This window comes from Lepidothrix coronata, unplaced genomic scaffold, assembly GCF_001604755.1.
Source record: "Lepidothrix coronata isolate B3197 unplaced genomic scaffold, Lepidothrix_coronata-1.0 Scaffold278, whole genome shotgun sequence".
NCBI lineage: Eukaryota > Metazoa > Chordata > Aves > Passeriformes > Pipridae > Lepidothrix > Lepidothrix coronata.
Window position 1 is genome coordinate 318,706 of NW_016690458.1, and position 26,740 is coordinate 345,445.

General features: G+C 49.5%; 2 protein-coding genes across 5 annotated transcripts in view; both read left to right on the top strand.

The window, feature by feature from the left end:
* The window catches only part of CPNE1 (copine 1), a 43,818-nt gene extending 30,474 nt beyond the window's left edge, over positions 1 to 13,344 (top strand). For all 4 annotated transcript variants that reach the window (XM_017836459.1, XM_017836456.1, XM_017836454.1 and 1 more), the window contains 9 exons: positions 3,507 to 3,605; positions 4,609 to 4,695; positions 4,790 to 4,849; positions 5,241 to 5,374; positions 5,990 to 6,044; positions 6,123 to 6,174; positions 9,394 to 9,527; positions 11,204 to 11,440; positions 12,162 to 13,344. In XM_017836459.1, the coding sequence (XP_017691948.1) occupies positions 3,507 to 3,605; positions 4,609 to 4,695; positions 4,790 to 4,849; positions 5,241 to 5,374; positions 5,990 to 6,044; positions 6,123 to 6,174; positions 9,394 to 9,527; positions 11,204 to 11,440; positions 12,162 to 12,278 (975 nt within the window). In that variant the 3' untranslated portion in view covers positions 12,279 to 13,344. The remainder of the gene's footprint in view (positions 1 to 3,506; positions 3,606 to 4,608; positions 4,696 to 4,789; positions 4,850 to 5,240; positions 5,375 to 5,989; positions 6,045 to 6,122; positions 6,175 to 9,393; positions 9,528 to 11,203; positions 11,441 to 12,161) is intronic.
* Positions 13,345 to 16,677: 3,333 nt separating this feature from the next.
* Positions 16,678 to 26,740, top strand: part of LOC108507999 (fer-1-like protein 4) — a 37,090-nt gene continuing 27,027 nt past the window's right edge. Inside the window, exons 1-13 of the mRNA XM_017836449.1 lie at positions 16,678 to 16,762; positions 16,843 to 16,898; positions 17,879 to 17,967; positions 19,500 to 19,599; positions 21,681 to 21,772; positions 22,359 to 22,400; positions 22,501 to 22,665; positions 22,934 to 22,994; positions 24,138 to 24,269; positions 24,388 to 24,450; positions 25,385 to 25,469; positions 25,749 to 25,908; positions 26,053 to 26,236. Of these exons, the coding sequence (XP_017691938.1) occupies positions 16,684 to 16,762; positions 16,843 to 16,898; positions 17,879 to 17,967; positions 19,500 to 19,599; positions 21,681 to 21,772; positions 22,359 to 22,400; positions 22,501 to 22,665; positions 22,934 to 22,994; positions 24,138 to 24,269; positions 24,388 to 24,450; positions 25,385 to 25,469; positions 25,749 to 25,908; positions 26,053 to 26,236 (1,308 nt within the window). The 5' untranslated portion in view covers positions 16,678 to 16,683. The remainder of the gene's footprint in view (positions 16,763 to 16,842; positions 16,899 to 17,878; positions 17,968 to 19,499; positions 19,600 to 21,680; positions 21,773 to 22,358; positions 22,401 to 22,500; positions 22,666 to 22,933; positions 22,995 to 24,137; positions 24,270 to 24,387; positions 24,451 to 25,384; positions 25,470 to 25,748; positions 25,909 to 26,052; positions 26,237 to 26,740) is intronic.

Here is a 26,740-nt window from a genome sequence, read left to right on the forward strand (position 1 = left end):
AATTTCTAATGATTAGTCATGAGAAGAATTATAACTGGTTTTTCTTTTCACTGTTCTTTCCAGGATTTCAGGTTGGACTTCAGTAGTGGTGTCTTGTTTGGTTTTGATTTTTTTTTGGGGGGGGGCTTTCTACCACTGTTTCTAAGTTAACTGAGAAGCTCACAGATGTTGGACAAGCTTGACTGCCTTGGGATACTGACACTGAGAGGACCTTAAGGCATCTCTCACATTTGTCCATTCATGAGACTGGCAGGCTTCTCCCAACTCTCTTTCTACCTATTTCAAGTAGAAATCTAGTTTTGAGTCAGAACTGCAATTCCCTGTGTTCTTGTATATGATGACTAATTCTCTCTGGTCCTGGCTTACGGAGGTGGCAGCAGAACAATGACGTCTTTTAATATGTTTCTACCAAAGAAAGTCTGATAGCAACTTAATTTGTTATTTTTTCTTCTAAGCAATGCATTGATAATTTAAAGGCATTTCAATTAATAGATAGTTCTGTGTGAATATAGTTCCTCTCTGCTTATCCAACACCTGAATACTTTGCATTTGCAGAATTTTCCTGTTCCATCCAGTCTTTGAAGATATCTCATGCTGGAAGCTTGACCTGGAAGGTTTAGCAAAAAGCATGCATGCTAATGTTGTTTTTTTGTGCAGTGTGGCAGGTCCAAAGAATTACTGAGGTTATTAACCTGGAAATAGGTGTTCAGATGTGCTGGGCTTACAGATAGGTGGCAGTGCTCTAAGTGGTGTTCATGAGCTTTTATTGCTGAGGAATCAACAGTCTTAGGTCAGAAAAATCTCTTGGTCCAAGAGTGAGCAGCAGATGTGTGAAGGAGATGGCTGAGAGAGGCATGTTTGTCAGAACTGGCACGACATGGCATGGTTTGTTCTGTTATGTGGGGCTGTGTTTGCTATAGTCCAAAAATATTTGTGTTGTTGTTTTGTTTTGTTTGTTTTCCAGAAGCTTTCTGTGCTTTGAAGTTCACTTTGGAGTGACCTGCTTCTTCAAAAGGATAGATTTTTGCTGTTAGTTCATTTGAGCCAAAATTCTCAACGCATGTGCAAATAGTCTGTTAAGTTTCCCAATGCAACTATGAAAAAGGATTAAACTGTTCTTGTCTTTAACAGGCTGGGGAAGTCAGTCAGTCAGGGTGACAGGCAGGTGTTTCACTAGCACTAACACTAAGGAATATAATATTGCAGTGGTGGTTTATTTTTCATCTGGCATTTTTTCCTCTGAACCTCTTGTTTGAGGCTTCACAAAATTTACATAGGAGCAATTATGTGTGAAATACTGGTAAAAGGAGAACTTGAAGTTCAGCACAGTGGGAACAACCATTTTGGTGTATCCCCTAAACATCAGCTTTTGCCAGCTGTGTGTGAGGATTAGGTACTGAATGTGTGCGTGAACATAAAGCTTTTGATCAAATGCTGCCTAGTATTATGGTAATTCTTTCTTCATTGCAATGCAGAGTGATGTTCTTGTTCTGTGTTAAGAACAGCTCAGATTTGTGACGCAGCCTGATCTTCGTGACAGTTTTGTTAAAAATAAGGGCAAGTGAAAGCAGCATGTCACCCCCATAGTTATTTAAATGGAAATAGCAAATGTAGCAAATAGAAGTAGCAAAATAGAAATTTATGTGTTGGTATTCACAGGTTTGATGGCAGATAACTCAAAAGCAAAACCATTTTCTGTGAGTTTTGAAAGTTCCTCCTGTAGACAAAAGGGGCCTTTTACCTGCTGACTGTATTCCACAGCTCGTGATGGACAGTTTGTTAGCTAAGAAATATTTAGTCAGTAAATAACCCTATACAGTGCCCTGCAGGATTGGAGGGTTCTGTTTGCAGCAGCAGCAGCACTCTTTGGGCTGCCCACAGTGAATCTTGGCTGGTTTTAGAAAACCCTTGCAAGAAGAGGTTTGTTTTCAGCCATACCGTGCTGTCAGCTAATCCAGCTCTCTTGGCATGGCTGTGAGGGGGAGCGGGAGCAGGAGGGAGGGGAGAGGAGCTGCGTGGAGGTGGCAGCTGCTGAATTCCGTGCAGCTCTCCAGGCGTACTGACGTGGAAGAGATCCTGCCCTGGGAATCTGCACCTTGGCTTCTGCACCAGAGCCTCCTTCCTTGGCCTCCCTGGCATGATCCAGTTGCTTTTGTGCAAACCCAGAGTTGTAGAGAGAGGCTGAGTGGAGTTCAGGCAGGAGGGGTGGGAGTTGCTTTGTGATGGAGCATGCAGAAGGGAGTGGAGTGGGTTGGAAAGGATGAAGGAGAAGGGGGCACAGTCACTGTGGTATCTTGTTTCCCCAGTAAGGCACTGAAGGATGATATGCTGCTTCCCGTTTAGGTGGCTACATTAGGCCATAATTGACCTGGCTGTTTGTACAGGTTTTCCACTTATACCAGTGGAAGATCCCTAGTAAATCCAAATAGTCTCAAATTCAGGTATCTAAGATGCCATTGAATTTTACGTCCTTATCCCATCTTGTCTCATTGTCCTGAGGAGAAAGCTGTCCCTGTGGTTTATACTGGACTGACATCAATTTCTGGATTACTAAAGGCAAATCTTGGAAAGAAAACAGATCTTGAATCTGTGTGGCATGTGAGCTTCAGCAGGGGAGTAGCCAGCTGCTTGTAACTGTTCCTTAGTTGACTGCTTCTGGAGTTACTTGTGTTCTGCAGTTGTGTGCATGGAGTGTGTTAGAAATGATCTTCATCAGTGGTTTCGTGGGGAGCTATTGACAACATATCTCACCATGGTTGCTGTAAGCCACAGTTAAGAGTATATTTCTGTTTGTAAATGCATTACTCTTTTGCATTATCTAGTTCTGAAGCTTTCATGCTGATTTAAACATGACTGGTTATTAATGAAGTACTTATCATTTGGTTTGTATAAGATGCAGAAAAAGACTTACTGTTCCATGGAAATTGCAATTTCCTTGTAAATTGATGCTATTATTGGACAGAAAAAAGAACGTGTTCAGAAAGTGCTTAGATAACAAAGATTTAATTGCTTCTTCCCATTATTCTGGTTACATATCTTGTCCTGAATGATCTCACATTTATACATCTGGACTGTGGAATGCTGGGTTTTTCTTAAGGTTTCTTTTAAATTTTTATTTATTTATTAATTTAACATTTTCCATTTAAACCAGGGAAAGATTTTATCTAAAATTTTCACTGTGCATGCTTTTAAACGGATGAGGAAGTGAACATTTTTGAGATTTGCTCTGGGTGTGTGTCTTTACTCCTGGGTTTCAGTTAGTGGTGTGGCCAACACCTCCAGTTCTGCTGGAATGGGGAAGTTCAGCAGCACTGCTGCAAAGGTGCGACAGAGGAGATGGGCTGGGGAGCAGCAGCTGGTCTCCCTAACACAGGACACCCATGCCCTGCTCCCTCCTCCCCTGCAGGAGCAGTGTCCATGCCCTGCTCCTCCTCCCCTGCAGGAGCAGTGTCCATGCCCTGCTCCCTCCTGCAGGAGCAGTGTCCATGCCCTGCTCCCTCCTGCAGGTGCAGTGTTTGGACCATGACAGCGATGGCTCCCATGACCTGATCGGTGCCGCGCAGACGACGCTGGCGCAGTTGCAAACGGCCGGACCCGGCTCCCCGGTGAGCTTCTCCAGCCCCTGCTGGCTTAGTCCACACTTCAGGCTTTCACAAGCCCTTTTTAACATTGACCTCAGGGATACACTGTGAGTTGTGGCCTCCAAACATGAATATTTCTGTTTGTATTCTTATATTACTAAGCCAACATCCGGGAAGAATGGTGTGGGAATTACATTTCTTTATTTTCTTTGGGTTCTGATACAGTTCCTATTTCTAAAGGCATCCTCGAGCCTGTTGTCTGCTGATTGCCAGCCACTTTTTCCAGCTGTTCATCCTGCTTTGGCCTCTTCTGAGTGCAGTGGAAATAAAAGTGCTTGTTGGTGCTGTAACAGATGAGTCCAGAGGCACAGCTTGGCTTGGATAATGTTTGTACTGGTCACCCTCACAAGTGCTCTGGTGGCCTTGCCAGCTAACAGGGAGCAGGAGTCCTTCCAAGAGACACTCTTCTTACCTTGTCTTGGTCATTCAGTCCAGAATAGACCGAGTCACATGCTGGTGCTGCTGGTTTTGGTCTGTTGTCTGCAGTGAAACCTGACATCTCATTCTCATGGGTATGTCTCACCTAAGTTCAGGTAGATGTATTGCACGCAGGACATAGCCCAAGACTACTCCATGTGCCAGCCAGCTTGATTTTTGTGGCCATAATCCAAAAGCTGGTGGAAGGTTCTTGCCTTTTTCCCTGGCCTGTGTGAATTCAGAACCAATGTGAGAGAAACCAAGCAGTTAAACACTGCCACTGGGAACCCGTGGCCTGTTTTTTTTTGGCCTCCCAACCCCAAGATTTTGCCTCCTCTGCCCAGTGCTGGTGGCAAAAGTATCCCATCTAGTTCATGAGATAGCAGCCAAAGTAGTTGCAGACCTTTTTAAAATTAAATTTCTGAATTCTGCTGGGTATTTGGGTAACTCTGAAATTGTGTGATGTGTGACACTGTTCTGTTTCCATAATTTGCTCTGCTGTAAGTGCAGATATTTTGGAACTTGATTCTTCTATGCTTGCTTTCTGTAGGTGGAATTTGAATGCATTCATCCTGAGAAAAAACAAAAGAAAAAGAGCTATAAAAACTCTGGCATTATTAGGATAAAATCCTGCAAGGTAGGAAGATTTTTGTTGGGGTTTTTTTTGCTTTTTTTTATATCCTGATCATAATGAAATGAGTAGGTGTAACACAGTCTGTCTGTTCCTCTAGATTGAGACAGAATATTCATTTCTGGACTATGTGATGGGAGGCTGCCAGATTAACTTCACAGTGAGTTGTTTCCCCTCTGCTTGTCTTGGTGGATGACAGGATGAGCAGTGAGGTTGTGTACTTCTGTTGGCAGCGTGAATGACTGCAAATGCAGTGTGAGTTTGCAGTGATGAAGTCTACAAAACCCAAATGATATTATATTTTTACTTTTTGTGATCAAGTAGCACTTTAATGGAGCTCAGACTTCTTAAACTTCTTTTGAGAAATTGGTTCAGTCTGTCTGTGGAAAGGATTGCTATTACTTAAAAATGCCTGTACCCCAGTGAGAAAAGGGGTGCAGGCTTGTGTGCCTGTTCCTATGTAGAGCTGCTGGATTTCTGGATGTGGTTAGTTCTTCTGTTTGCTTGTGGTGACGTATCAGTGACTTCCTGCCATCATCTTGACTGATTAGGTGGGTGTAGACTTCACTGCCTCCAATGGAGATCCCAGGTCACCAGATTCTCTTCACCACATCAGCCCAGATGGGATAAATGAGTACCTGATTGCCATCTGGAGCGTGGGAAGTGTAGTCCAGGATTATGACACGTATGTAATGATCCTGAGTGATCTAGTCACCTCACCAAAATTGTGTCACAGCAGATCAGTGCTCATAGTTTGTTCCAGACCTGTAACATTTTAATGACTGAGGGGCTGCCTTCCCTTGGGAGATCCCTTAAGGAGCTGCTCCTGTTTCCTCTTGCTTGTCAGTGCCAGGGAGGGCAATGGCAGCCCTTCATAATTTGGCATCTTTGCTTGGCTCTTGCTCTGCCCTGGGTCCCTCTGTACTGCTGCTTTAGCTGGTCACTGCTCCCTTGTTGCTGATGGTGCATTGCAAACATGAATGTCTTATTTGATTCAATGGGAATATGTTTGTCTGCTCTGTCCTGTGACCAGGCCGAGGTGGGGTCTGGCTTTTCTCCTGCTACTTTGAAATCTCCTGAGACTCCTGTGGGGTGCTATGCTGAAGGAAGTTCTGTAACTGTCAAGCCCAAGCCTGAATCCCTTGGGTACCTGGTGCCTGGCTGTGGGCAGCTAGATGATGTACCAATTCCTTATAGCAGGAATTCAGTCTTGGTCTCCAGCTGTTTTCTTAGAATAAAACAGAAGAATGAGTTACTAAAGAATTGCTCTTTCTCATTTCTTGTTGTTCTTTCTTTCCAGGGACAAGCTGTTTCCTGCATTTGGGTTTGGAGCTCAGGTTCCTCCTAGCTGGCAGGTAGGGCCTTCACGACACTGTGCACTTGCTCTGTCTGTGCTTGCATTCCCTAACCAATTGTCATGTCCCCTGTCTCAGGTATCTCATGAGTTTGCTTTGAACTTCAACCCCAGCAACCCTTATTGCCCAGGTGAGGACAACTCTGTTAATAATGTCACTGAGAGGGGCAGATGTTCAAAGTGCTGTGTTTGGTTCATAACTGGTGAAAATCAGATGCAGCACTGCTGCACTGAGGCTTGGGGCAAACTAGATTTACTGTCACCTGGATGCTGACAAGAGCAGATGTGTGTTGTTGCAGACTTCAGTGAAGGGGTCTAGGTTTAATTTGATTGTTAGTCTGTACTAAAGTTTTTGTTGTTTCAACTTGGTTACTTCTGCTAGGTTCCAGGTGGCAGTGGATTGAGCTCAGCAGTGTGTCTGTGCTCGTCACACTTCAGAGCCACCATGTGCTGAGGCTGTTAGAAACCAGGGTTACTTCACCAGCAGTGTGGAGATATGGGCGTATGTTTGACTGCTCTCTTTTAAAGTTTGTCTTAAAAGCTTGGGGTTTTTTGTAGCCATGTTCTTCAGTGGAGGTTGTTTGGGCTTATGTTGGGTTTGCATGGCAGGGTTTTGGTAGTGGGGGCTGCAGGGGTGGCTTCTGTGAGAAGCTGCTGGAAGCTTCCCCTGTGTCCAATGGAGATGATGCCAGATGGCTCCAAGACAGACCCACCACTGGCCAAGTCCAAGCCCATCAGTGATGGTGGCAGCACCTCTGGATAACAGATTTAAGAAGGGGGTAAAAACCCCCAGTGCAGCAGTGGTTGGAAGGAAGGAGTGAGAGTATGTGAAAGGAACAACTCTGGAGACTCCAAGATTGGTAGAGAAGAAGGAGGTGCTCCAGGCGCTGGAGCAGAGATTCCCCTGCAGCCTGTGGTGCAGACACAGGGCACCTGTGCCCCTGCAGCCCATGGAGGCCCCACCTGGAGCAGTCTGTTCCAGCACTGGTGACCCTGTGGAAGGGGCCCATGCTGGAGCCATCTGTTCCTGCAGGACTGCACCCTGTGGGAAGGACCCACACTGGGCAGTTCACGAAGGTCTGCAGCTCATGGGAAGGACTCAGGCTGGAGAAGTTCGTGGAGTACTATCTCTTTTGGGAGCAACCCCACACTGGAGCAGAGTTTGAGTGAGAGGAGTTCTTCCTTTGAGCAAGGAAGGAGAGGCAGAGATGACTTGTGAACTGACCACAAGCCCCATTCCCCTGTCCCCCTGTGCCCCTGACGGGGATGAGGGAGAGAATTTGAGAGTGAACTTGAGCCCAAGAAAGGGGCAGGGAGGAGGTGTTTTTAAGATTTAGTTTTTGCTTTAATTTATCCTCCTCTGATTTGATTGGTAACAAATTCACCTGATTTCTCCAAGCTGAGTCTGGTCTGCCTGTGACAGTGAGTGGGGTCTCCTTGTCCTTGTCTCGACCCACGAGCCTTTTGTTGTATTTTCTTTCCACATCCAGATGAAGAGTGGGGTAATAGAATGGCTTTGGTGGGCACCTCACAATCAAGCCAGGGTCACTCCACCAGCAGTATTTAAGGGCTACTCCCTATGCTAGATTATGACCTTTAAGGACTAAGGTCTCTCCCAACATGCAGAGACACAGAATTGTTCTTGAACAAGCATTTTTCACTCAGTTGTTCCCTCTGGTCTTAGGCCAGTAAAAAGTGGAATTTGAGATTCAGTGTTAAAATCCAGGCATTTCCTCAGTCAGCTCAGTGTTGATGGCTTCACTGGAATCTGGGTCTGTGCTCTCTTAGGGTCCCTGTGGAGCAGTTTTGAGAGGTACCACCCTATAACCAGATGGTGGGCAACACAAGCAGCAGTGGCAAATTAAGCTACATTGATACAAGCCAGGAACAGGCCAATTTAGATGGATCCAGAGAAGAATACGTACCATTTAAAATCAGACTTTAAAAAAATTTGTTTAGTTAACCTGAGAAAAGCTTCTCATGTAGAAGAACCTTAGGGATTGCTATTTCCATTACAGAAATGTTTGAATCCTGAATCAGAGACTGTTGTCTAACCTCCACACAAGGAATAGGAGAAGTTACTGTTCCAGAGAGCTTCTGACCTTGTTGTCTAATTAGACCATAAGCAATTAAACAAGGCAAATTGGTTGACAAGGTAGAAAGGACAAGGTAAACATAGTCCTGCCTCTGATCTTCATGTCCCCAGTTATCTCACTTGTGTTGGTGACCAACAGATCCAGTAAGGCAGTCACTCTGGTAGGGCTCTTGATTACCTGGGTCAAGAGGTTGTCCTCCATGCATTCCAGAAGTCTCCTGCATTGCCTACAGCTCACTGTGCTGCTTTCCCAGCAGATGTCAGGATGGTCCAAGTCCCCCAGGAGGACAAGGGCTGGCGAGTATGATGCCGTAGCTGGAGTAGGAAGGCTTCATCAATAGGCTCCCCTTGATCAGGTGGCCTGTAGTAGACCCTAACCACAAGGTTCCCTTTGTTGTCTCAGTCTCTGATTTTTACTCACAGGCTTTTGAGCTGCTCATGGTTGTTCTTCAGAGGCAGCTTTTCACACTCAATCCACCTCTTGATGTAGAGAGCAACTCCTCCACCTCTCCTTCCTCCCCTGTCCCTTCTGAACAGCCTGTAGCCATCTGTTGCTGCAGTCCAGTCATAGGATTTGTCCAGTGTTACCAAGTTTCAGTAATGGCAACAAGGTTGTAGTTTCCAGCAGCATAGTGGCTTCCAACTCCTCCTGCTTGTTGCCCGTGCTGAGTGCACTGGTGTGAAGGCACCTCAGCTGGGCTGATGGCTGTGTCACCTTCCTAGAGGAACAGCCCTTAATTCCTTTGAGATCATTTTCTGGTGTTTCCCTGTTGGTTTTATTACTTTAGGAGTTCCTGGTTCATCTCTATAAGAGTAGGAGTGTGTTGCATACTTCAGAGTCAGCAGGATATAGATGCACTTCAGCTGGGCTATGGATTTCACCCCCAACACTGGCATGCCACTCCTAGGCTCATCTCTGCCAAGCCTGCTCTTATCCCCTCCCTCCTTCAAACCTAATTTAAAGCCCTCTCAGTCAGCCCTGCCAACTCACAGGCCAGAATCCTGAGCCTTTGTGATGTTAGAGGCACAAAGAGTGACATGTGAAGAATGTAGAATGGGGCAGAAATGTGCAAATCTGATCTCTGCAGCTGTCCACTGGTTTCATCTCTGTGCTTCTAGTATTTCTGTTATCTTGCTGCTTATTTGCCCTTCAGGAGTTCACGGCTGTGTGAGTTATCCTTTATTTAGTAATGCTTGTAAAATAACGGCTGGAAAATTGTGGGGCTCTCGTGGCTCTTACTTCCTTGTGTTGCAGGGATCCAAGGAGTAGTGGATGCCTACCGCCAGATCCTGCCTCAGATCCGACTCTATGGGCCAACCAACTTCTCTCCCATCATAAACCACGTGGCAAGGTTTGCAGCACACTCCATGCAACAAGGAACTGCTGCAGTGAGTCCTTTACTATGGATCTGCTTTGGGTTGATGTTTCCGTTTTCCATGTTTATGATGGGATAGAATGGAACAGTAAAGCGATGTTATCTTCCTTCCTTAGAATCCCGAGTTTGGTCCTCTGTTACCAGCCCACATAGAGGCTATTGGTTCTCTCTTGGTCCATACTGATAGGAACCTAAACTGGATAGACTTGGACATTAGTGTCATTGCTCAGGTCGCATTTCTTTTGCTCTGTCCCAGTGTGCTGGCAGTGTACTCACAGTACAGGGCTGTGTTGGCTCTTACAGCAGCTGGACTGGCAGCAGTTGTCTCACTCTAATCTCTCTATGTGCATTCTCTGTAGGGGAATGCACATCATATAGAGGGGCTCTAGATGTTTTGTGCCAAACAATTTTGCTCTCAAGAATGTCCACAAAGACCTCCTCCAAGAAACTATCAGAGAGCTTGACTGTCCCACAGCGGTGCAAGGACCCTGAGAACTGTTCCACCGGTGTGCTGACTGCAGAGTGCCTGCCCTGCCCTCTGGCTGTGTGGCAGGGCTCACTCGTGGGCTTCCATGGCCACTCTTAAAATTCAACTTTGTTTCTTTAAACTTTGTTCCTTTTTTTAAGGGTGAAGGAGTTGGATTTCCTGATGCATTTTAACTGATTCCAGTTTTGATAGACCAATGAGAAGGAATTTTGACATACACTCTGCTACTTGTTTTATCGTATGGCCGTGTCAGTATTTTTGGTGCTACTTATGTTTGTGTGTATATTGAATACATTTCCCACACTGTGAGGCACTTGGGCTAGGGAGATCCATTTCTTACATTTCTGAGAGTATTTTTTAGCCTTCACAACACTTTGAGGGGATCTTCTCAATTTTCCTTAGGTGTTAAATATCTCTACTTTTTCTTTCAGATTGAAAGCTAACTATTTAAATAAAGAATCTGTCAGCAGTGGGGTACAAAAGTAGTAACCCTTGTGTTACCTGTGTTTTGGAATTGGAAATTAGTTTTCTCTTATTTTCATTGTGTTCCCCTCATTTTAAGCCTGTAGATAGCTGCTATAAAACACCAGTTGCTCATTTCAGAACCAGATACTAAACCTTAGTTTCTGGAGAAGGATAGAAATTTTAAACACTTTGCCACGCTAATGAGTGTGAGGTACTTCTTTCTTTCTAGAAAAGCTCCTGTATTCTTCCCCTCAGTTATCTCTAGAGTGTCTTTGTCTCATGTTGTCATTGCTGTGTTTTGAGATTTCTGATACTTAGAATACTTATAATTTAAATTATTAGTAACAAAAAAAAAGAAGGCTTTTTGAGTTACACTGCAGGGATATTAAATATCTTTAGCCTTTCTGAGACGTCAGTCAGTAAAACAGCACCCACTGGTGAATTTTGAATGTGTGGATTAGTTGTACTTTTCATCTCTAATACTTTTTGCCAATTGATGTAACTGTTCTTTATAAATTGAACTTAATCCTTTATCTTTTTTCTAGTACAGAGGAAATCTGAAGTGCACACAGAAAATAGTTAGGCATAGGAAAAAATGGGGATAAACATCAGTTTCTTTTGTCTTATCCACAGCAACATCTGATTTCTTTCTTAGCAAAGAGATTGCTATATTTGCCTTCAGTTACATGAGCTTTGGTGTTGAAATACCTAACTGGGGGCTTTCTTATGTTTTTCAGCACTATTATATCTTGCTGATCATCACAGATGGAGAGATCACTGACCTGGACCAAACCAGGCAGGCGATTGTCGATGCCTCCAAGCTGCCCATGTCCATCATTATTGTGGGCGTTGGCGAAGCCGATTTCAAAGCGATGGAGTTCCTTGATGGAGACAACGGTGTCCTGAAGTCTGTGACAGGAGAGCCAGCTGCACGGGACATCGTGCAGTTTGTGCCCTTCCGGCAGTTCAGAAATGTAAGTTGTTTTTAAAGGCAGAAGAGTCCTGGAGCCAGTATTCATACATCCTAGAAGTGACCACAGTGTTGGCAAGGCAGCAGGCTGCTCGTTCCCAGTGAGGGCTGAGGGGTTTGCCCCTGTGTTCACAGCTCCTCTTGGTCTTTTTAAAGACCTTGTGTCCTCTTGGTCACAGTGCCTCTTGGTCTTGAAGCGTTTTCTCAAAGAGCCCTCCTGGTATCATTGATTCCGTGGGTTATCTCTTGGCAGGGTTAAAGGGATGCAAACGTTTAGGCAAGGAACTGAGATCATGTTGTCAGTCTCTGATGTTGAGTCCCACGCGTGATTGAAGTTGGGATCAGTCCTCCCTGCTGTTGAAAGCAGTCCTGTCATTCCTCAGCTCCTGCCGTTTGCACAGTGAATTGGGTTGGAGAGCGAGTCCGGTGAACACCCAAATAGCAGACATTGGTCACTGGGGCAGTTGGGCACTCAGGTCAGGGCCATATAAAGGCTGTGTGAGCCTGGGGTTGAGGTGGGAGCGAGTGGTTTTCATCAGCAGTGCTCACTGAGACTGACTGGAAGTGCCCCTAAAGCTGTAGCAAGCAACTCTTAAAACAGGGAGTGAGTGTGGCAGGTGGGGACTGCGCTCGGAATTCCATTAGGGAGTTTTCCACTGGCCTGACAAATCGACAGATCTGTTCTCTGCCGTGTTGCTGATTCATTCTCCCTGTTCTCCCTCCAGGCTCCCCGGGAAGCGCTCTCCCAGGTGGTTCTGGCTGAAGTGCCCAAGCAGTTGGTCTCCTACTATAAATGGAAGGGGTGGCCCCCCCTGAAGCCCCCAGAAATCAAGGCCGTGTAATTCAGGCTGGCCTGTCCCCCTGGGTGAAGAGCTGCCCCCACCCACGCTCTCCTTGGCACACCGTGGGTGCCTGGGGCCTTGAGGTTGCACTGCTCACACCACTTCTTTCACCTGCTTGTGCTCTGAGTCTGATCTTTCCTGTTCCTAGACGGAAGAACTGCAAATACGGGGAAACCCCCAACTGCTGGAAATTTTTGTCACAGAAAAAAGGACCTTGTTGGTTTTCCACCTTGCAACAGTGTCACGTTGTGACACATCACACCACCTGTCATTGCTCTGCTGCTGGCTCTCGGAGGGGGCTGTGCCCTGAGCTGCTCACACAGCACTGCTGCAGTGCTGAGCTGGAGGGGAGAAGTGTTACACCCGTGTTCGCTGCAACAACACTTACCATGTGCTCCTTGATAGGTGTTTTTCTTCTGTCAAGCTACCTTGGAAATGGGGACCCTTCTGTCCTGGATGTGACCAAAGACTGTTGGTTGGATGCCTGAGGTAGTTCCTGTTGTGCCTTCCTAAAGTGCCAGTATATTTTTTTATATGTAGAGGTTTATTTTTAAATTTCAGTGACCATGTTTTGCTATCTTTTTTTAATCACATTTTTCTATTAGCAAAATTTGCTTCTGTGATGAGCTCCTGCTTGGAGCCATTGTTACATCTTAAGAACATTGCACTTTGCTTATTTGTGGGGGATCAGTGAGGATTAATCGTTAATTAATGGGGTGGGGTGGGATTAATGAGTCACATTAGTGTGACTTTAAAAATTCAGCAACTGGAAACACTAAAATGAAGATGTTTTGAGTCATTTCTTTATGTCACACAAGTTACAAAATGAAGAAGTAACTATCTGTGGAACTCCAGAGGGGTGCTTCCTTGTCCTCAGGAGTGTGAAGTGTGCATTGCATGGTCTGGGGACTGAAGAATAGGCACATGACAGCAAAGCACAATTGCTTTGAGGGACGGGAATTGATGGTTCATTTCAAAATAGAGATAAAGAAACCTGGGCTTGTCATTGCACTACAAGTGGTCATCATTTCCAGTTACATAAATCAGTAATCTGCTTTGACTTACATAACATGTCTGGACTCTTATTTCCTTCCTGGACTTCTCTTTTTGCTTTCCAGCAATGTGGCTGGTGGTGTTTCAGCATCTGAGTGAGCCTAGGTTGAGTGTGATCCAAAAAAAGTAGAGCCAGTTGTCCATCATTGTTAATTTTGTTCCCTGTTAATCACTGACTGCTGAATCCTGCACCAAGATGAGCTGTGTCTTTATTGTGAAATTATGAAAGAACTTGTCTACTTGTCATCTGGTAGAACTTGTTCTACCAGATGAACCCTGAAATGGTGAGAATACGTTGGCACACTGCACCAGTGATCCAGGCCCTGAAACTGGTTAAGTTACAAACCTGTGTGAAGGCAGAACCTAAGGTTGAAGTCTCACCCTAAACTAGGCTAGTCATTCTGGATGGACTCTGCCACCAAAATACCACTACATGGCTTGTCCTTGAAGGGCTGTGGGGCCAGGACCACTGCTGAGCCAAGATGAATCTGTGCTAATTTTTTATTCAAACCTATTTCTGACCATGATATGTTCTCCCAGGTTACACAGGCAGCAGCCAGCTTCCTCTAGAGAAAGCTGGACTGTTTCCTGTCACCTACCATGCAGCACCACATTTTCTTGCAGTTCTTGCATTCTAAGTCTTGCACTTCAAGACTTAGTCTTGAAGAAACCAAGCAACCTCTCTTCTTGAGTGGCTGTTTAAACTGAAATGTGTTACAAGTGTGGAAGAGAGGAAAACTGCCAAGTCTTCTCTGAGAAACTGCAGTGTGATGGAGAACATCCTTTACTCATGTTTTCAGCCGCTTGCAGCCTGTAGACAGAGCTCTCCTTCCCTGTGCGATGCCTACAAGAAACCTAAGGCTATTTTTTTGTGTGTGTGTATATTTTGAAATCCATTTTACCTCTCCTTTTTAAACCTCTGCCAGCTCCCACTCAAAGGAAGAGAGTGAATCCTCCATTTCTCTGCACTCTGAGGAGTAGAGTCACTGGTCTGCAGCTAGCTGAGGGGTTTCCAGGTGTTGGACTCTTTGGTGGTAGGAGAGACCTTTCCTGTTCTGGGGAGGAATTGGCCAAGATGTGGCAGAGGCAGGTCTGAGGAACTACTTCTCCCTGTGGGAGCAAAACAGAATTTGGAGGAGACGCTCTTTATTCACAAATAAATGGCTGAAATGTGAGCAGGAAAAGGGACACAAATCCTGCAGTTGTCACTTGAGAACAAGAGCTGATGGGTGTGGGCCCAGGTGAAAAGCCTTGGGAGGGTCAAGCTTGGAAGCTGCTGACCTGGCATGGCAGAGTTTTGTCAGTTTTCTCTCATTCTTGACTCTCCTCAGGACACTAGGCTTTAGAGGAAGTGCAGCACTTTGGAAGGCTGGCAAGTCTGTCTCCTGCCACGTGCTGCCCTGGGTGTAGCTGGAATGCAGACTGATGGCATGGCTGTTGTTGGAGTTAGAGGAGAGGTCAGGTTGGAGCTTGGGTTACCCACGTGTTCTTGCTCAGTGCCGGCACAGGCTCTGTCCCTGCCAGTCACTGTCTTTGTTTATCTCTGTAGTGAGCATGGGGAACACCCCAGAAGTCTCTTTACCCTGACCAAGATTGAACAAACACCCTTGGACTTGTGATCCCTAAAGGTATTTCAGCCTCAGGGCTGTGTATAAATCAAAAGCTGTTGCAGGAGCTCACTGGGGAAAGTTCCTCTTGCTTCCTGGACATCTGGCAATAAATATTGGTGACATGTCATGCCAGATTATGCTACACTACCTGACAGCTCCCTCCTGTGTGGGAGATGATGCTCCATCCCCCTTCTTTGCCCAGATAACTGGTTGGGCTAATGGCCTTCCCTGGGGTCTAAAACATTTGGTTCCCCTGGACTGTTTTGCTAAAAAAAGGCAATGGGACTGCTCCAGGTATTTGAGGAACTCACACAAACTCCACTGGGAGATTCTGTCTTTTGATCAGCTTTGAGCAAGTACCGGATCCACTCAGTAGCAGCATATTTTGGTGGTCTGGATGGCTCACTAAACTACCTAAATTGCACTTCTTGCCCCCCTCCAGCCATGACTGGATGCGGGGTTAGTGCACTGAGCTTTCTGTGCTGCCCTAAACTGATGGGCTTGCTTGTTTGGGTTCACAGAAGTGGTGCTGAGTGCTGCCAGCCTGCTATGCTGTGAAGCTGCATCCTCCCACCCTGGCATGCTGGTGTGCTTCCACTGCCTCCAGCACCACTTCCCAGGTGCTCCAGGAAGTGCTTGTGCAAGAGGGGAATAAAGGGAATATCCGCAGGGCTTGCTTTGAAGCAGCTGGCATTGAACAGCTATGATTCACTCCTTTGTGTTTGTGGAGCTGGATGAGCCACCCTGGCCTGCTGCAAGGCACCCTGTACAGTGTGTGTGCATGCAGGTGTTTGCTGCTGGCTGCTGAGAGAGAACCAGAACCTCAGGAGAAAGAAATGCTCTCCAAATTCTGCTCAGCTCACAATTGTTTGATTGTTTTTTTCTGGCCCGAATCTGTGCTCTGTAAGGGCTCTGGCATCTCTATCAGCTCTCGCGCAGGCGAGATGAGCTGTCTCAGGCCCAAGGGGGTGCAGTGGGGAGCACAGCGTGCCCCTTCTGCCTCTTCCCTCTCCTGGTGCCAGTGCCCTGTGGAGCAGCTGAAGCTCCTGCCCCGCTGTCTGGGGGTTTTGGTGCTTGTCCGTGTCCTGCAGAGGGCTGGCAGCTGGGCTGCAGCCGCTGTCCCTGTCCCGCTGTGACATCCCCGCTCTGCTGCACAGCCCGTCGGGTCCCTGCTCGGGGGCTGCTGAGCACAGGCTGTTTCCCTGTGTCAGGAGAACCCAACCCTCACAATCTGAGGGCTGTGGTGAGCGGCCCAGCAAGCTGCCCTTTCCCATCCTCCCTGTGTTTGCTTTGGAGGGTTTTAACCACCGGAGCCGTGATTTTGAGCCGGGACAGGTGCAGGGTGTCTGAAAGCAGAGCCGGGCTCTCCCCTCGCTGCAGCACTTGGACCGGTGTCTCCCAGCCCTGACTTCAGTCCCCAGGCATCAGCCCCGAGCTGGAGCGGGGCCGTGCGATGGGGATATTCACTTCTGCCGTTCCCAGCCTGAGAAGGGAGAGCACCCGCTGCTCCCCGGCCCCCACAGCGCAGGGCTCCGCGGGCCGGGAGCGGCGCGGGCCGAGGGCTCAGCCCGGCGCCCCCGGGGTGAGGGAGGCACAGCCGGGGCTGCCCCCACCCCTCCCGTGCCCCTGCCCTGGGGTGCCGGGGCGTGGAGCGTCCGGCCGAACCGGCTGGGCGAGCCGGGCTGAGTCACGGCGGGCGGAGCGGGGCTGGGCGGGGGGCAGCAGTGCCGGCCACCGGCTCCATGGCGCTCAGCGTCCGCCTCCGCAGGCTCTGCGGGCTCCCGGGCCGCGGCGAGCGGCAGGCCCAGCTCAGCTTCCGAGGTGGGCTCAGGGGGGCACGGCGGGGGGCTGGGGGCTGTCTGCCCCTGCCAGCCCTTCACGCCTCCCCTCTCCTTCTCAAGGCTTCACCCAGAAGACGAGGAAGGTCCGCTGTGGCCCAGAGGCCGTCTTCGAGGAGGTGAGGGAACCGGGCACATGTACAACGTGAGGGACAGGGATGGGACAGGTCAGCGTCTTGGTCATAAAATCACAGATTGGTTCGGGTTGGAAGGGACCTTGAAGATCATCTAGTTCCAACCCCCACGCCACGGGCTGGGATACCTTCCACAAGACAGTTTTCTGGGAATTTCTCTGCTGCCTCTGCTGCCTCAGAATTTCTCTGCTGCCTCTCCCTGCTCTGCTCAGGGAGGCAGGTGGGTCCCTCACTGTGCAAGCTGCAGGAGCTGACACTCAGTGCAGTGGTAAACCTGCCTGGCAGCCTGGGCACACTGAAGCCACAGTCAAAGCCCCTCTGCCTCAGGAGTCCAGATTGTCACTGTGGCCGATGCCTCGTGAGGCAGGAGTGGGCAATGGGGGGTGCAGGGATGGGGTGGCCTGGGAAGAGTGTCCACCTCTCCAGTACCATCCCCATCGTCCCCTCCCTGGAGCCTGTGACAGCCCGGCTGTACTGTGCCAGTGGGTGGTTCCCACCTGTCCCTTACTCGATCCCAGTGCCAGTGTGCTTCCTGGGGAAAGGTGGAGAAGGCTGGGGGGCAAGAGGAGCAGCAGCCGGTTTGGGGGTGGTGAGTCAAAGCTTTAGGGCGCAGCTTTGCCGTGAGCCAGATGACTCCCTGGCCTGGGTGGTCTCTTCTCCCCAAATACCTCTGTACCTTCCCATGTCCTGTCTCACTCCACAGCTTGCCAGCTCAGGGACCCCAGTAGGCACAAGCATCCTTTTCTCCCCAGGGTGATGGTGCTCTGGCTTCTTTAGCAACTGACTGGTGCTGCTGGAGGGGCTCTCTGGTCTGCCTGGCCAGCAGGAAAGTAACTTCCCACCACAGCTGCTTTTTGTCATGCCCATGGACTTGGTCACCTCACAGGGGACCCAAGGAGCCACCAGATGTGGGAAAGTGTGGCTGGGAATGAGTTGTCATCCCTTCCTGCTCCATTTGTTTGCAGCTCTTTCGTTGGCCTCACTATGGGAAGCTCATCATGGGTGAAATGCTGTCCATTAAAGTTTACAACTGCAGCAAGGTTTTCAGTAACAGGTGGGTCCTTTAGTTCTTGGGATGACCAGTAGAGATGGGGGAGGAGACATACCGGGCATTACATTGTTTACTGGGAATAGAAAATGTTGATTGAAAGTTTAATAGAAGGAAGGTGAGCAAGATGCAGGTTATAGAGCAGGGAGGGAGCTGGTTGTTCTGAGGGGGCTGTATATATTAAGTTAAATAAGGGGAATGATTAGTTGTGCCAGCAGTAACAAGAACTACCTAAGGATCCAGATCCAACTCTCAGCTGAGAAAAAATAATAGAGCTACGAGAGCAGGACTTGCAGCAGACTGGGGACCTGTTCTCACCCTGAACATCCACATGGTGGCTGTGACCATGCTGGACCCAAATTCAACATATCGGCCCATGGGCAGAAGCCCTGAACCCATGGTGGTATGGTTTGACCTTTAAAAAGACAGCAATTCAAATTTAAAGGACAGCCAGAATTAAAAATTCTAGGTGGCACAGATACAACACTGTGAACTCAGTGGCTATTACAGCAGTTGTAAAACACTGCAGGGAAACCCTGGAATAGAGAGATGACCGATTGAGTAGTGGTGGTGAGGCAAGAAAGGCAGCAGAGGCATGTCCTTCAGGAGGTGTGAAACGTGAGGATGCAGGGAAAGGTGCCGGCTCTGATAAGCAAAATGTAAGAACTGAAGGAAAATGCACAGGAACAAATTTCTAGAAGCAGCTAATAATACAAAGCTTTTCAAATAAATCCTTTTACAAACCTCCTCTGCCAGAGAGGGCGTGGAGGAAACAGATGAGACACAGATAAAGCCAGAGTAGAAAGTGTGGCAGAACGTTTGTGTCACTGTTTCCTGGATGCTTTCCTTATAGGAACTGGATCAGAGGAATTGTCTCTGACTGAAATGTCAATAGAAATTTCTACAGGACAAATAGATAACATAAATGGTAACAAATCGGTAGGACCTGACAGCATGGAGCAAAGGAGTCCGTTGGGAAATGAGTGGACTGACACTGACAAGTGTATCCACACACACCTCTGCTGCTGGGTGTAATGGCAGGTGACAGAGAGTACAGTTCAAAACAGTTGGTCTGTGCACTGAGAAGCCCTGGAATAGGTGAATTTTGGCCCAACTTGTAGCTTGTGGCCATAGCTTTATGTCCTATTTCTGTATTTCCTTGTGTAAAGCCTCTGTTTCCCAGTTTTTCTGGGAAGAGTCACCCCAGCTCCTCCGGGTGCCCAAACACAGGCTGGCTCCCGTGAAGCCCAGCTCTGCTGAAGAGAAGATCTCCCTTGAATTCTCCAGGAGTCTGGATCTGCACAAGCCTTTAACGATCAATGGCAGCTGGGTTGTAAGCAGCTGCCTGGGCAGGGCTGGGGTGGAGGCAGGACCTGCTGCAGGGTCGGTTCAGGTATTTGGCTGCCAGGCTCCCTGTGGGAAGCGCTGCAGGGCAACTGGGAGGGGCTGGGGGCGGGAGGGCGGAGATCCCGGTGCTCCCCAGGATGTAGGCACTGATGCCATGCCCAGTGGTGCTGCAGCCCCTGTTTGTGTTCCAGACTGCTCGGTACCCTCGTGCTCAGCCTTCAACACCTCGTCACGGCCGGGAGGCTGATCCTGCGGGAGTCCCTCGTGGACAGGAACCACAGAATCACCGGTGTGAGTCCTCCACGGACAGCCTGGCTATCAGCAATCAGTAAAGCTTTGTGGGAAACCTCATGTGGTGTTTCCCAGGTGGATTTGGGGCCAGGGGAGAGTCCAAGGTGCAGTTTGAGCTGGGAAGTGCTGTGGCATTTGTGCCCTGTCTGCACTTGCAGTCACTTCACACCCACCAAGTGGTTTCCAGGAGCACCCAGAAATGCGTGGGTGGGCTGGGGGCTCTGGAGACCTGCCGAGGGCCTGAATGAGCAGGGGGATGCTTAGTAAAACCTCCCCAGGTCTGGGGTGGGTGTAGGAGGTGGCATTTCATGTGCTCCCTGCACCTTGCAGTGCATGGTTAGGGCAGCTGCAGGGCACAGAGCAGAGGGGGCTGATGGTGTGAGGTGGAAGGTGGCAGGGTGCCTTGGGACCCCCAGGGAGCTTTTGGGTTAAACACTAGCACTACCTGGGTGGCTTAATGAGTATCTGGGGCAGTGTGAGAGGCTCTGATATCTGACTGCCCCTCTGCTCTGCAGATCCCACTCTCCTCCTACCCTGGCACCAGGGCTCACTGGGCCCTTTGTGCTTGTAGAAAATGAACACTGCCCTACAATGAGCTGTTTCCTGCCAGCAGGGTGTGGAGGCACAGTTCAGTGGGTGCTGGAGAGCCAGAGCTGTGTGCCAGGGTGGTGGGCAGAGTAGGAAGAGCAGAGGCAGAGGCGTCAGTCATGTGTCCCTGTTTGCCCTTCCCATGGGCAACCTGATTCAACCCCGTGGTGGCACCTGGGACGCAGCTCTGTGGCCACCAGACCATGAGCCTGAGTTGCACAGGCACAGCTTTCTTGTGTTGCTGGGCTGCCTGGATCACGGAGCAGGTCCAGGTGGAAGCTGAGCATTTCCAGGATGATTTTTGGCCCATGCAGCTCACTGGATAAACGTTCATGCCAGCGAAGAGACAGGGACTAGACTCACCCCTTGTGCTGGTGATGGTTTGAGGGGACTCCACTGTAAGGTCAGAGCTGCCCTTCAGCCCAGCCCTTTGCCCCTGGCTGCCTCTTCCCTCGTGCTGATGAGCTTCTCCAACCAAAACCCAACCCCATTGGGTTAGTTTTGGATTGTGCAGTCCTGGCTACACAAGAGCTGCAGGGGACAGAAATAGGGCAGGCAGGAGTGGGCACCCATCCAAGATGAGACTGAGACCCTCCTCCTCAGCTCAGCTGGGAAGAGACATGCCCCCAAAGGAGAGGCTGTTTCAACCACTGCTTCTTTAGGGAAGTGGGAAGCTTTGTTTCAGGCTTCTTCACTATCCAGCCTTTGCTGCTGCCTTTCCCTGTCACTGCACTACAGCTTTCTTGGGCTGCATTTCTCCTCCTAGAAATGTGTGTTTTCCACGGACTGAGCTCTGAACCCCGTCTGTGTGTCCCTTCAGCCTACTAAGGAGTGACTTTCTCCATGCTTGTGATTTTGGCCTCTGCTGGGAAATCCTTGAGTGTTCGTGTTGGTTTGAGGTCAGGCTGGCCCCTGCACACCCGGGGTTTGCAGCCCTGCGCTGTCGGTGCCGGTTCCCAGCGTGCTCCGTGCTCCTCTGGCTGTCCTTCTGCCCTCACTAGCACTAAACTGGTGTCTCCTGTGATGCAGACTCTGGGTGTGCTGATGGCTTCTGCAGCATTTTAATCCAAGCTGTCGTGCCTGGGGATGCTCTGCCAGCTGTCTCGTGCCTCCCACAGAGAGACTGCTCTGCATGGCAATTTGCAGAGCTCTCCCTACTTCTCTTGTTGAAAATGCCTTGAGGCAGCTCTCAGGGGCCTCTTTGTGGTGTACTTTAGATTTGGAAACTTGAACCAGCTTTTATTCAGTGAATCTTGGAGTTTGGGAGTCTGTAGAGGAAGGAGTTTGGTTATGTCTAGCTTGTTAATGGAGGCAGATGAGGAGAGTCTGGTATGAATTGGCTTCTTGTGGGGTTGTGAGCCCTTTCTTCCACTTCTTTCCACCAGCTCCTCACTTCCTTTTTTCTTCCATTACCCCCTTCTCCTTTTCCATGACATTTCTGCCATTGTTTTGCGGCTGCCAAGCTCTCAGGCCATTTCATTTTCTGCTTGTAGATCTACATTGAGTTGGATTTGCGCTACCAGCCTCCAAATGGCTCAGCAGGGACCTGGGTTGAAGAGGACTTTGTCTATCAGATGAAAGACAGGTATGGAAGTCCTGGGAAGAGCAAATTTCCAGGCAGTTTGTACAGCTGCCTTTGCTGGTGGCAGCCTTTGGGATGCAATCCAGCCTCATTTACTCTCCACCTCTCCCAGGCTGATGCATCTTCACTCTACAGCAGCAGTAAGGGAGCAGGGCTCTTGGACAAAAAGTACTTTGGTAGTCCTGGGACTTCCTGGGAGTCCTTTTGGACTTGAGAGCATTTCTGCAGCCTTCCTGGCTGACAGAAGCAAGACTTTGTAGCTGTAAAGTTGCAGGGAGCATGGTGTTGGACTGCAGCAATGCCACGCACCCTGCACACGGTGGATGCCCAAAGCCAGGGGAGGTGAGGGCGTCTGGGTGAACAGGATGACAGGCAGAGACCTGCAGTGTCACTGCTGGAGTGCCAGAGGCGAGGCAGCAGGCACACGGGGGGGGCAGTGGAACAGCTTAGGAGAAAAGTCACTTAGGAGGATGCTGGTGTCCCTGCCGAGAAACCAGCAGGACCCTGGCTGGGGCACTGTGGCTGAAGCGCGTCAGGGAACGGCCGCGGCACACGAGGCTTTGCAGCAGGACATCTCTTGTTCTTACAGCTCGGAGTTAATCATCCGCAATCCTGGATTCGAGCAGCTGGAGTGAGTATCCCTGCCCAGTGCCCGGGCTCCCTCTCCTGGGTGCAGGGCAGTGCACAGCCCGCTCGGCAGGGCTGAGTGTGGCTCCCGCGGGCGTTCGCAGGGCTGCCGAGGGGCCGAGAGTGAGCGAGCTGGACAGGAAAGCTGCTGCACTGGGCAGGAAGCTGGCAAAAGGCCTGGAGACTGATGAAGAAGAGGAAGAGGAGGAAGATCTCTATGATGAGTCTGAGATTGAGGCCTCAGGCATCATCTTCAGCCCTGTGAAGAGGTAGCCACGGCATGCTCTTCTGTCCTGCCCCGGCTTGGGTCCTGGGGTGGACAGTGCCGGATCCTGGGGAATTCCTGTAGCTTGTGGCATCTGCTTCAGCAAAATGTCAGAAACCCATCTCCAATGGCCCCAGACAGGGGCTGTTGGGGATTTGTTCATTCCCAGGACAAGGGGCCATTATTTCCCAGGGTTTCTGTTGTTTCCTGTGGTGGAGGGGCACTCAGGTCCATGTACAGAGACCTGCTCACCTGCTTTTTTTTCTGTGCAGCCGCTCCAGACTCTGCTCTGCACGGGACCTCTTTGCCATCCCAACCCCACAGAGCTTCCAGGTACTGCAGCACTGGTGTGTGTCCCTACAGCCACCTCTGGCCCCACAGCTGGTCCCTCACTGTGGGTCTGGGCTTCTCCAATTGCCACATACTTCAGAGAGGCTTCTAACAAGAAGATCTTCTTGCTTTGTGTGACTTCCCTGGGCAAGGTGTAAGATTCTCTGATTGGACTGCATCCATGAATGCTGGCCTGGAGCATAGTTTCTTTCTGGGCCATATATTTAGCTGTGGATATATATGTATATGTGTGTGTATCTGTGGATATCCATGGATATGCAGAAGAAGGGAATCATCCACTTGTGCCACTGCAAAAGAGTGCCTGAACAGAGCTTCAGGAAGCACCCAGGCAGGGCTGGTGCCTGCCAGTTCCCCAGGGCCTTGTCTGGGCCCTCAGGGACATCTGTGGGACATGGCTGGGGTTGCTTGGACATGCTGGGGGGCTGGTATGAAGCTGTGGCTCTGGTCGATGATCTGACATCAGGTTAATTTGATTTCAGGGCAAGTCTCCCAGCCTGGCTGTGGATTTAAATCCTTCCCTGGTTCTAAGTAAACATGGGCTCACATTTGGTCCAAGCAGGAAGCCTTTGTAGGTGTTGAATTTCCTACCATCCTTTTCTTGAAGCTGTAATTCTGCACCGTAACAATGGCCTAGTTACCTGTACTGAGAGCAAACGTGAGAACATTTCTCCCCTATCTTAGACTCATAACCAGTTGCAGTAAATGAGACAGCCACATTCCAGTCTTTCCAATGGTGTCCATCTCAGTAGGATTCAAAGAGAAGTATTGAGAGAAGATACAGAAGAGCATCTTCTCCAAGATGCTCTGTGAACCCCACCATGTGGGAGCAGTGGGTTTGCAACCCCCTGGGATTGGGAACTGAGGGTACAGTGATGCTGGGAAGGCCACTCTTGTCAAAGGTACTGGAGATCTAACACTTTATTTCCTTGCTTGTCTGAAAGAAACAAATATCTCAAATACCATTTTGGTCTGTCCCGGCTCTAATAATTTCAGCAGCCATGCTCTTGCCTGCCCCAGGCATCCACCCCTGCACCAAGAGTGCTCTGGTATTGTTGAAAATGTCTCAGGATGGAGATGGAAACAAGGACAGTTCTGATCCAAAGGTTTTCTCCCACATCTTCTCAGGTTGGAATTAATATAATTGAAGCACAGAAGCTGGTGGGGGTGAACATTAACCCCTTCGTTGTAGTCAAGGTTGGAGAGGAGAAGAGGTACACGGCGACGCAGAAGTCAACAAACTGCCCCTTCTACAATGAGGTGTGTGACAGGGACAGGGGCTCTGTCCTTGCCCCACCCATGTCCCAAGTGCCTGGCACCATCCTTGCAAGGGATGCCTGGGACCCTGGGGCTCAGCTGTCCTGCTCTTCTCTTTCAGTACTTTTTGTTTGAATTCCATGAGCCAAGAGACATTTTATTCCACAGACTCATAGAAATTTCAGTGAGTATTTTCTCCTCTTCATCCCCCATGGTGAGTGGGACAGCCCAACACTTCTGTGTGTAGACATGACCAATGCCAGCCAGGAGTTCCAGCATCCTGTGCCTCAGTGGGGCAGAGCCCCAGCCCTGCTCTGAGCCAGCTCTGGGCACTGCTGCCTTCCCACCTCCTCCAGGTCAGGCTCTCTGTACCCTGTGACTGAAGTGGGGCCTATGGGGAAGTTTCTTGCTAGCTGTCTTGTTGCTCTGCTGTTTTGGGGGCAATTACCTACTGCCCCTTACCCCCGGGAGCCTCATCCTGCAGGTTCTGAAGGCAAGTAACTGGTATGAGAGGAGTTCAGCAGTGATTTGTGCTGTAGAAAAGCACAGACAGACAGGTTTTCGGAAATCCCTGGGCTCAAAGCACAAGGGCTTCCCCAAGACAGGGATGTTCTGAAGATACCTAAATCCAGCCAGCATCTCCTTTGCCAAGCAAACTCCAGCACTTCCCTGTGAAAGGCTGCACATCTCTTCTGCTGGAGTGAGTTCAGCAAGCACTGAGCAAGGCTTGGGTTTTGAAAGAGGAACTAGCCCAGTAGGGTCATGGCTCTGCCCTGAGCCAACAGGGTATGACACAGGACTCTCTGTGGGAAATCAGGTCTGCCCCAGGTCTGTTATATGGGTTTGGCTTACCTAGGACTGGCAGAAAATGAATTGGTTGCACATGCCTTTGCCTTGGCCCAGGTTTGACTGAGGGTTATGGACTGATAGGCTTTGTGGGAATGCCTGGGCAGGAATGAGTTTGTCCCAGGGCTTACTCAGATGGGTGAGTGTGAATGAGGGGCTTGCAACTTCTCAGTTGTGCTTTGGTGAGCCCCTCTTAACAGCCCTGTCTTCCTCAGAGCTGTCACCTGGCTGCCCATACCTCACGGTGCTCAGGGGACTTGTGCTCTCTGCAGGTTTTTCACTCAAAGAAGATACCCTTCCTGGGGACATGCATAGGAACGTTCAAGATGGATGTTGAGACAGTGTACAGCCAGCCAGGTATGAGGGACTGCACCACATACCTGCCTCTGACCCTGCCTCTGGTCTGTCTGAAACTGCTGTTTCCTTCATGCTCTGCTGGGTCTGGTCAGGGCTCTGACTTTAAAGCACTTAGTTCATATGAGGACCAGCACTTGCTTCTCCTCCCGGCTGTCTGAAGGCAGGTGACAACTCCTGCACCTTCAGAGGCAGGATCAGGGCAGTCTTTGTGCAGATGGAGCTGGGATGTGAAATGGTAACCTGGCCTCTCCCTAGGGAACTCCTCCTCTTCCCTCTCAGATCACAGGTTTTTCCAGAAGTGGGCAGTTGTCAGTGACCCCACGGACACCCGGGCAGGCGTGAAGGGCTTTGTGAAGTGCAGCATCTCTGTCTCTGCACGTGGGGATGTTGTGGGCTTCCTTCCCACCTCTTCCAGCAGCCAGGACGAGGACATTGAAAGGTAGGTGCAGTGGGGCCTTGTATGACCCAGTGAAAAAGACCTGTGGCAGGATCCAAACTTCTACCAGTCAGGGCATTTCCCAGCATTGTGTTCCATGGACTCCAGGGGAGAGACAGAATATCAGAATATGAATTTGTCTTTCAGGAACCTGCTGTTGCCTAAGAGAGTCCCTGCAGAGAGACCCTGGGCCAGGGTCTGCATCAAACTGTATCGTGCTGAGGGCCTGCCCAGCATGAGTGCAGGCATCATGGGTGGTTTCTCCAAGATCATAGGGGAGAGAAAAGTCTTTATCGACCCGTACGTGCAGGTCTCGTTCTGTGGGCAGCAGGTGAGTCTGCCAGTGGGTCTGTGTGGGACAAGCTGATCCTCCTTGGGCTGTGTGGCAGCATGCACTGGGCTCATGATGCCAGGAGCCTCCATGGGGCTCAGCAGTGCCACTGGAAACAGGCTGGGAAAGCCAAGGTCTTGCTGTCTTTAGCAGTGGCCTGAGTTGTGTGGCCGTGGCTGTGTGATGTCTGGATGAGAAGGCTTCTCTGGGACTTTTGTCTCTGCAGAGCTGCCTGTGGGACAACACCAGCCTTGGGCACAGTCACTGGCTGAGCTACTGGCTGTGCAGGCAGGGATTCATATCCTTAAACACAGGGAGAGGGTCAAATAAATCCTGGAGTAGAAGTCCTTCCTCTGTGTCAAGCTGGACTCAGCTTGACATCCTTGGGATAGTTTAGTGAGCTAATGGCCCTTTTCTTGCACCCAAGGGTTTCTGGTCCTGTGGTATCCATTAATATGAGAATCAGTCCCTGGGCAGCCTGATGGGCATAGAGGTGCTCCCAGG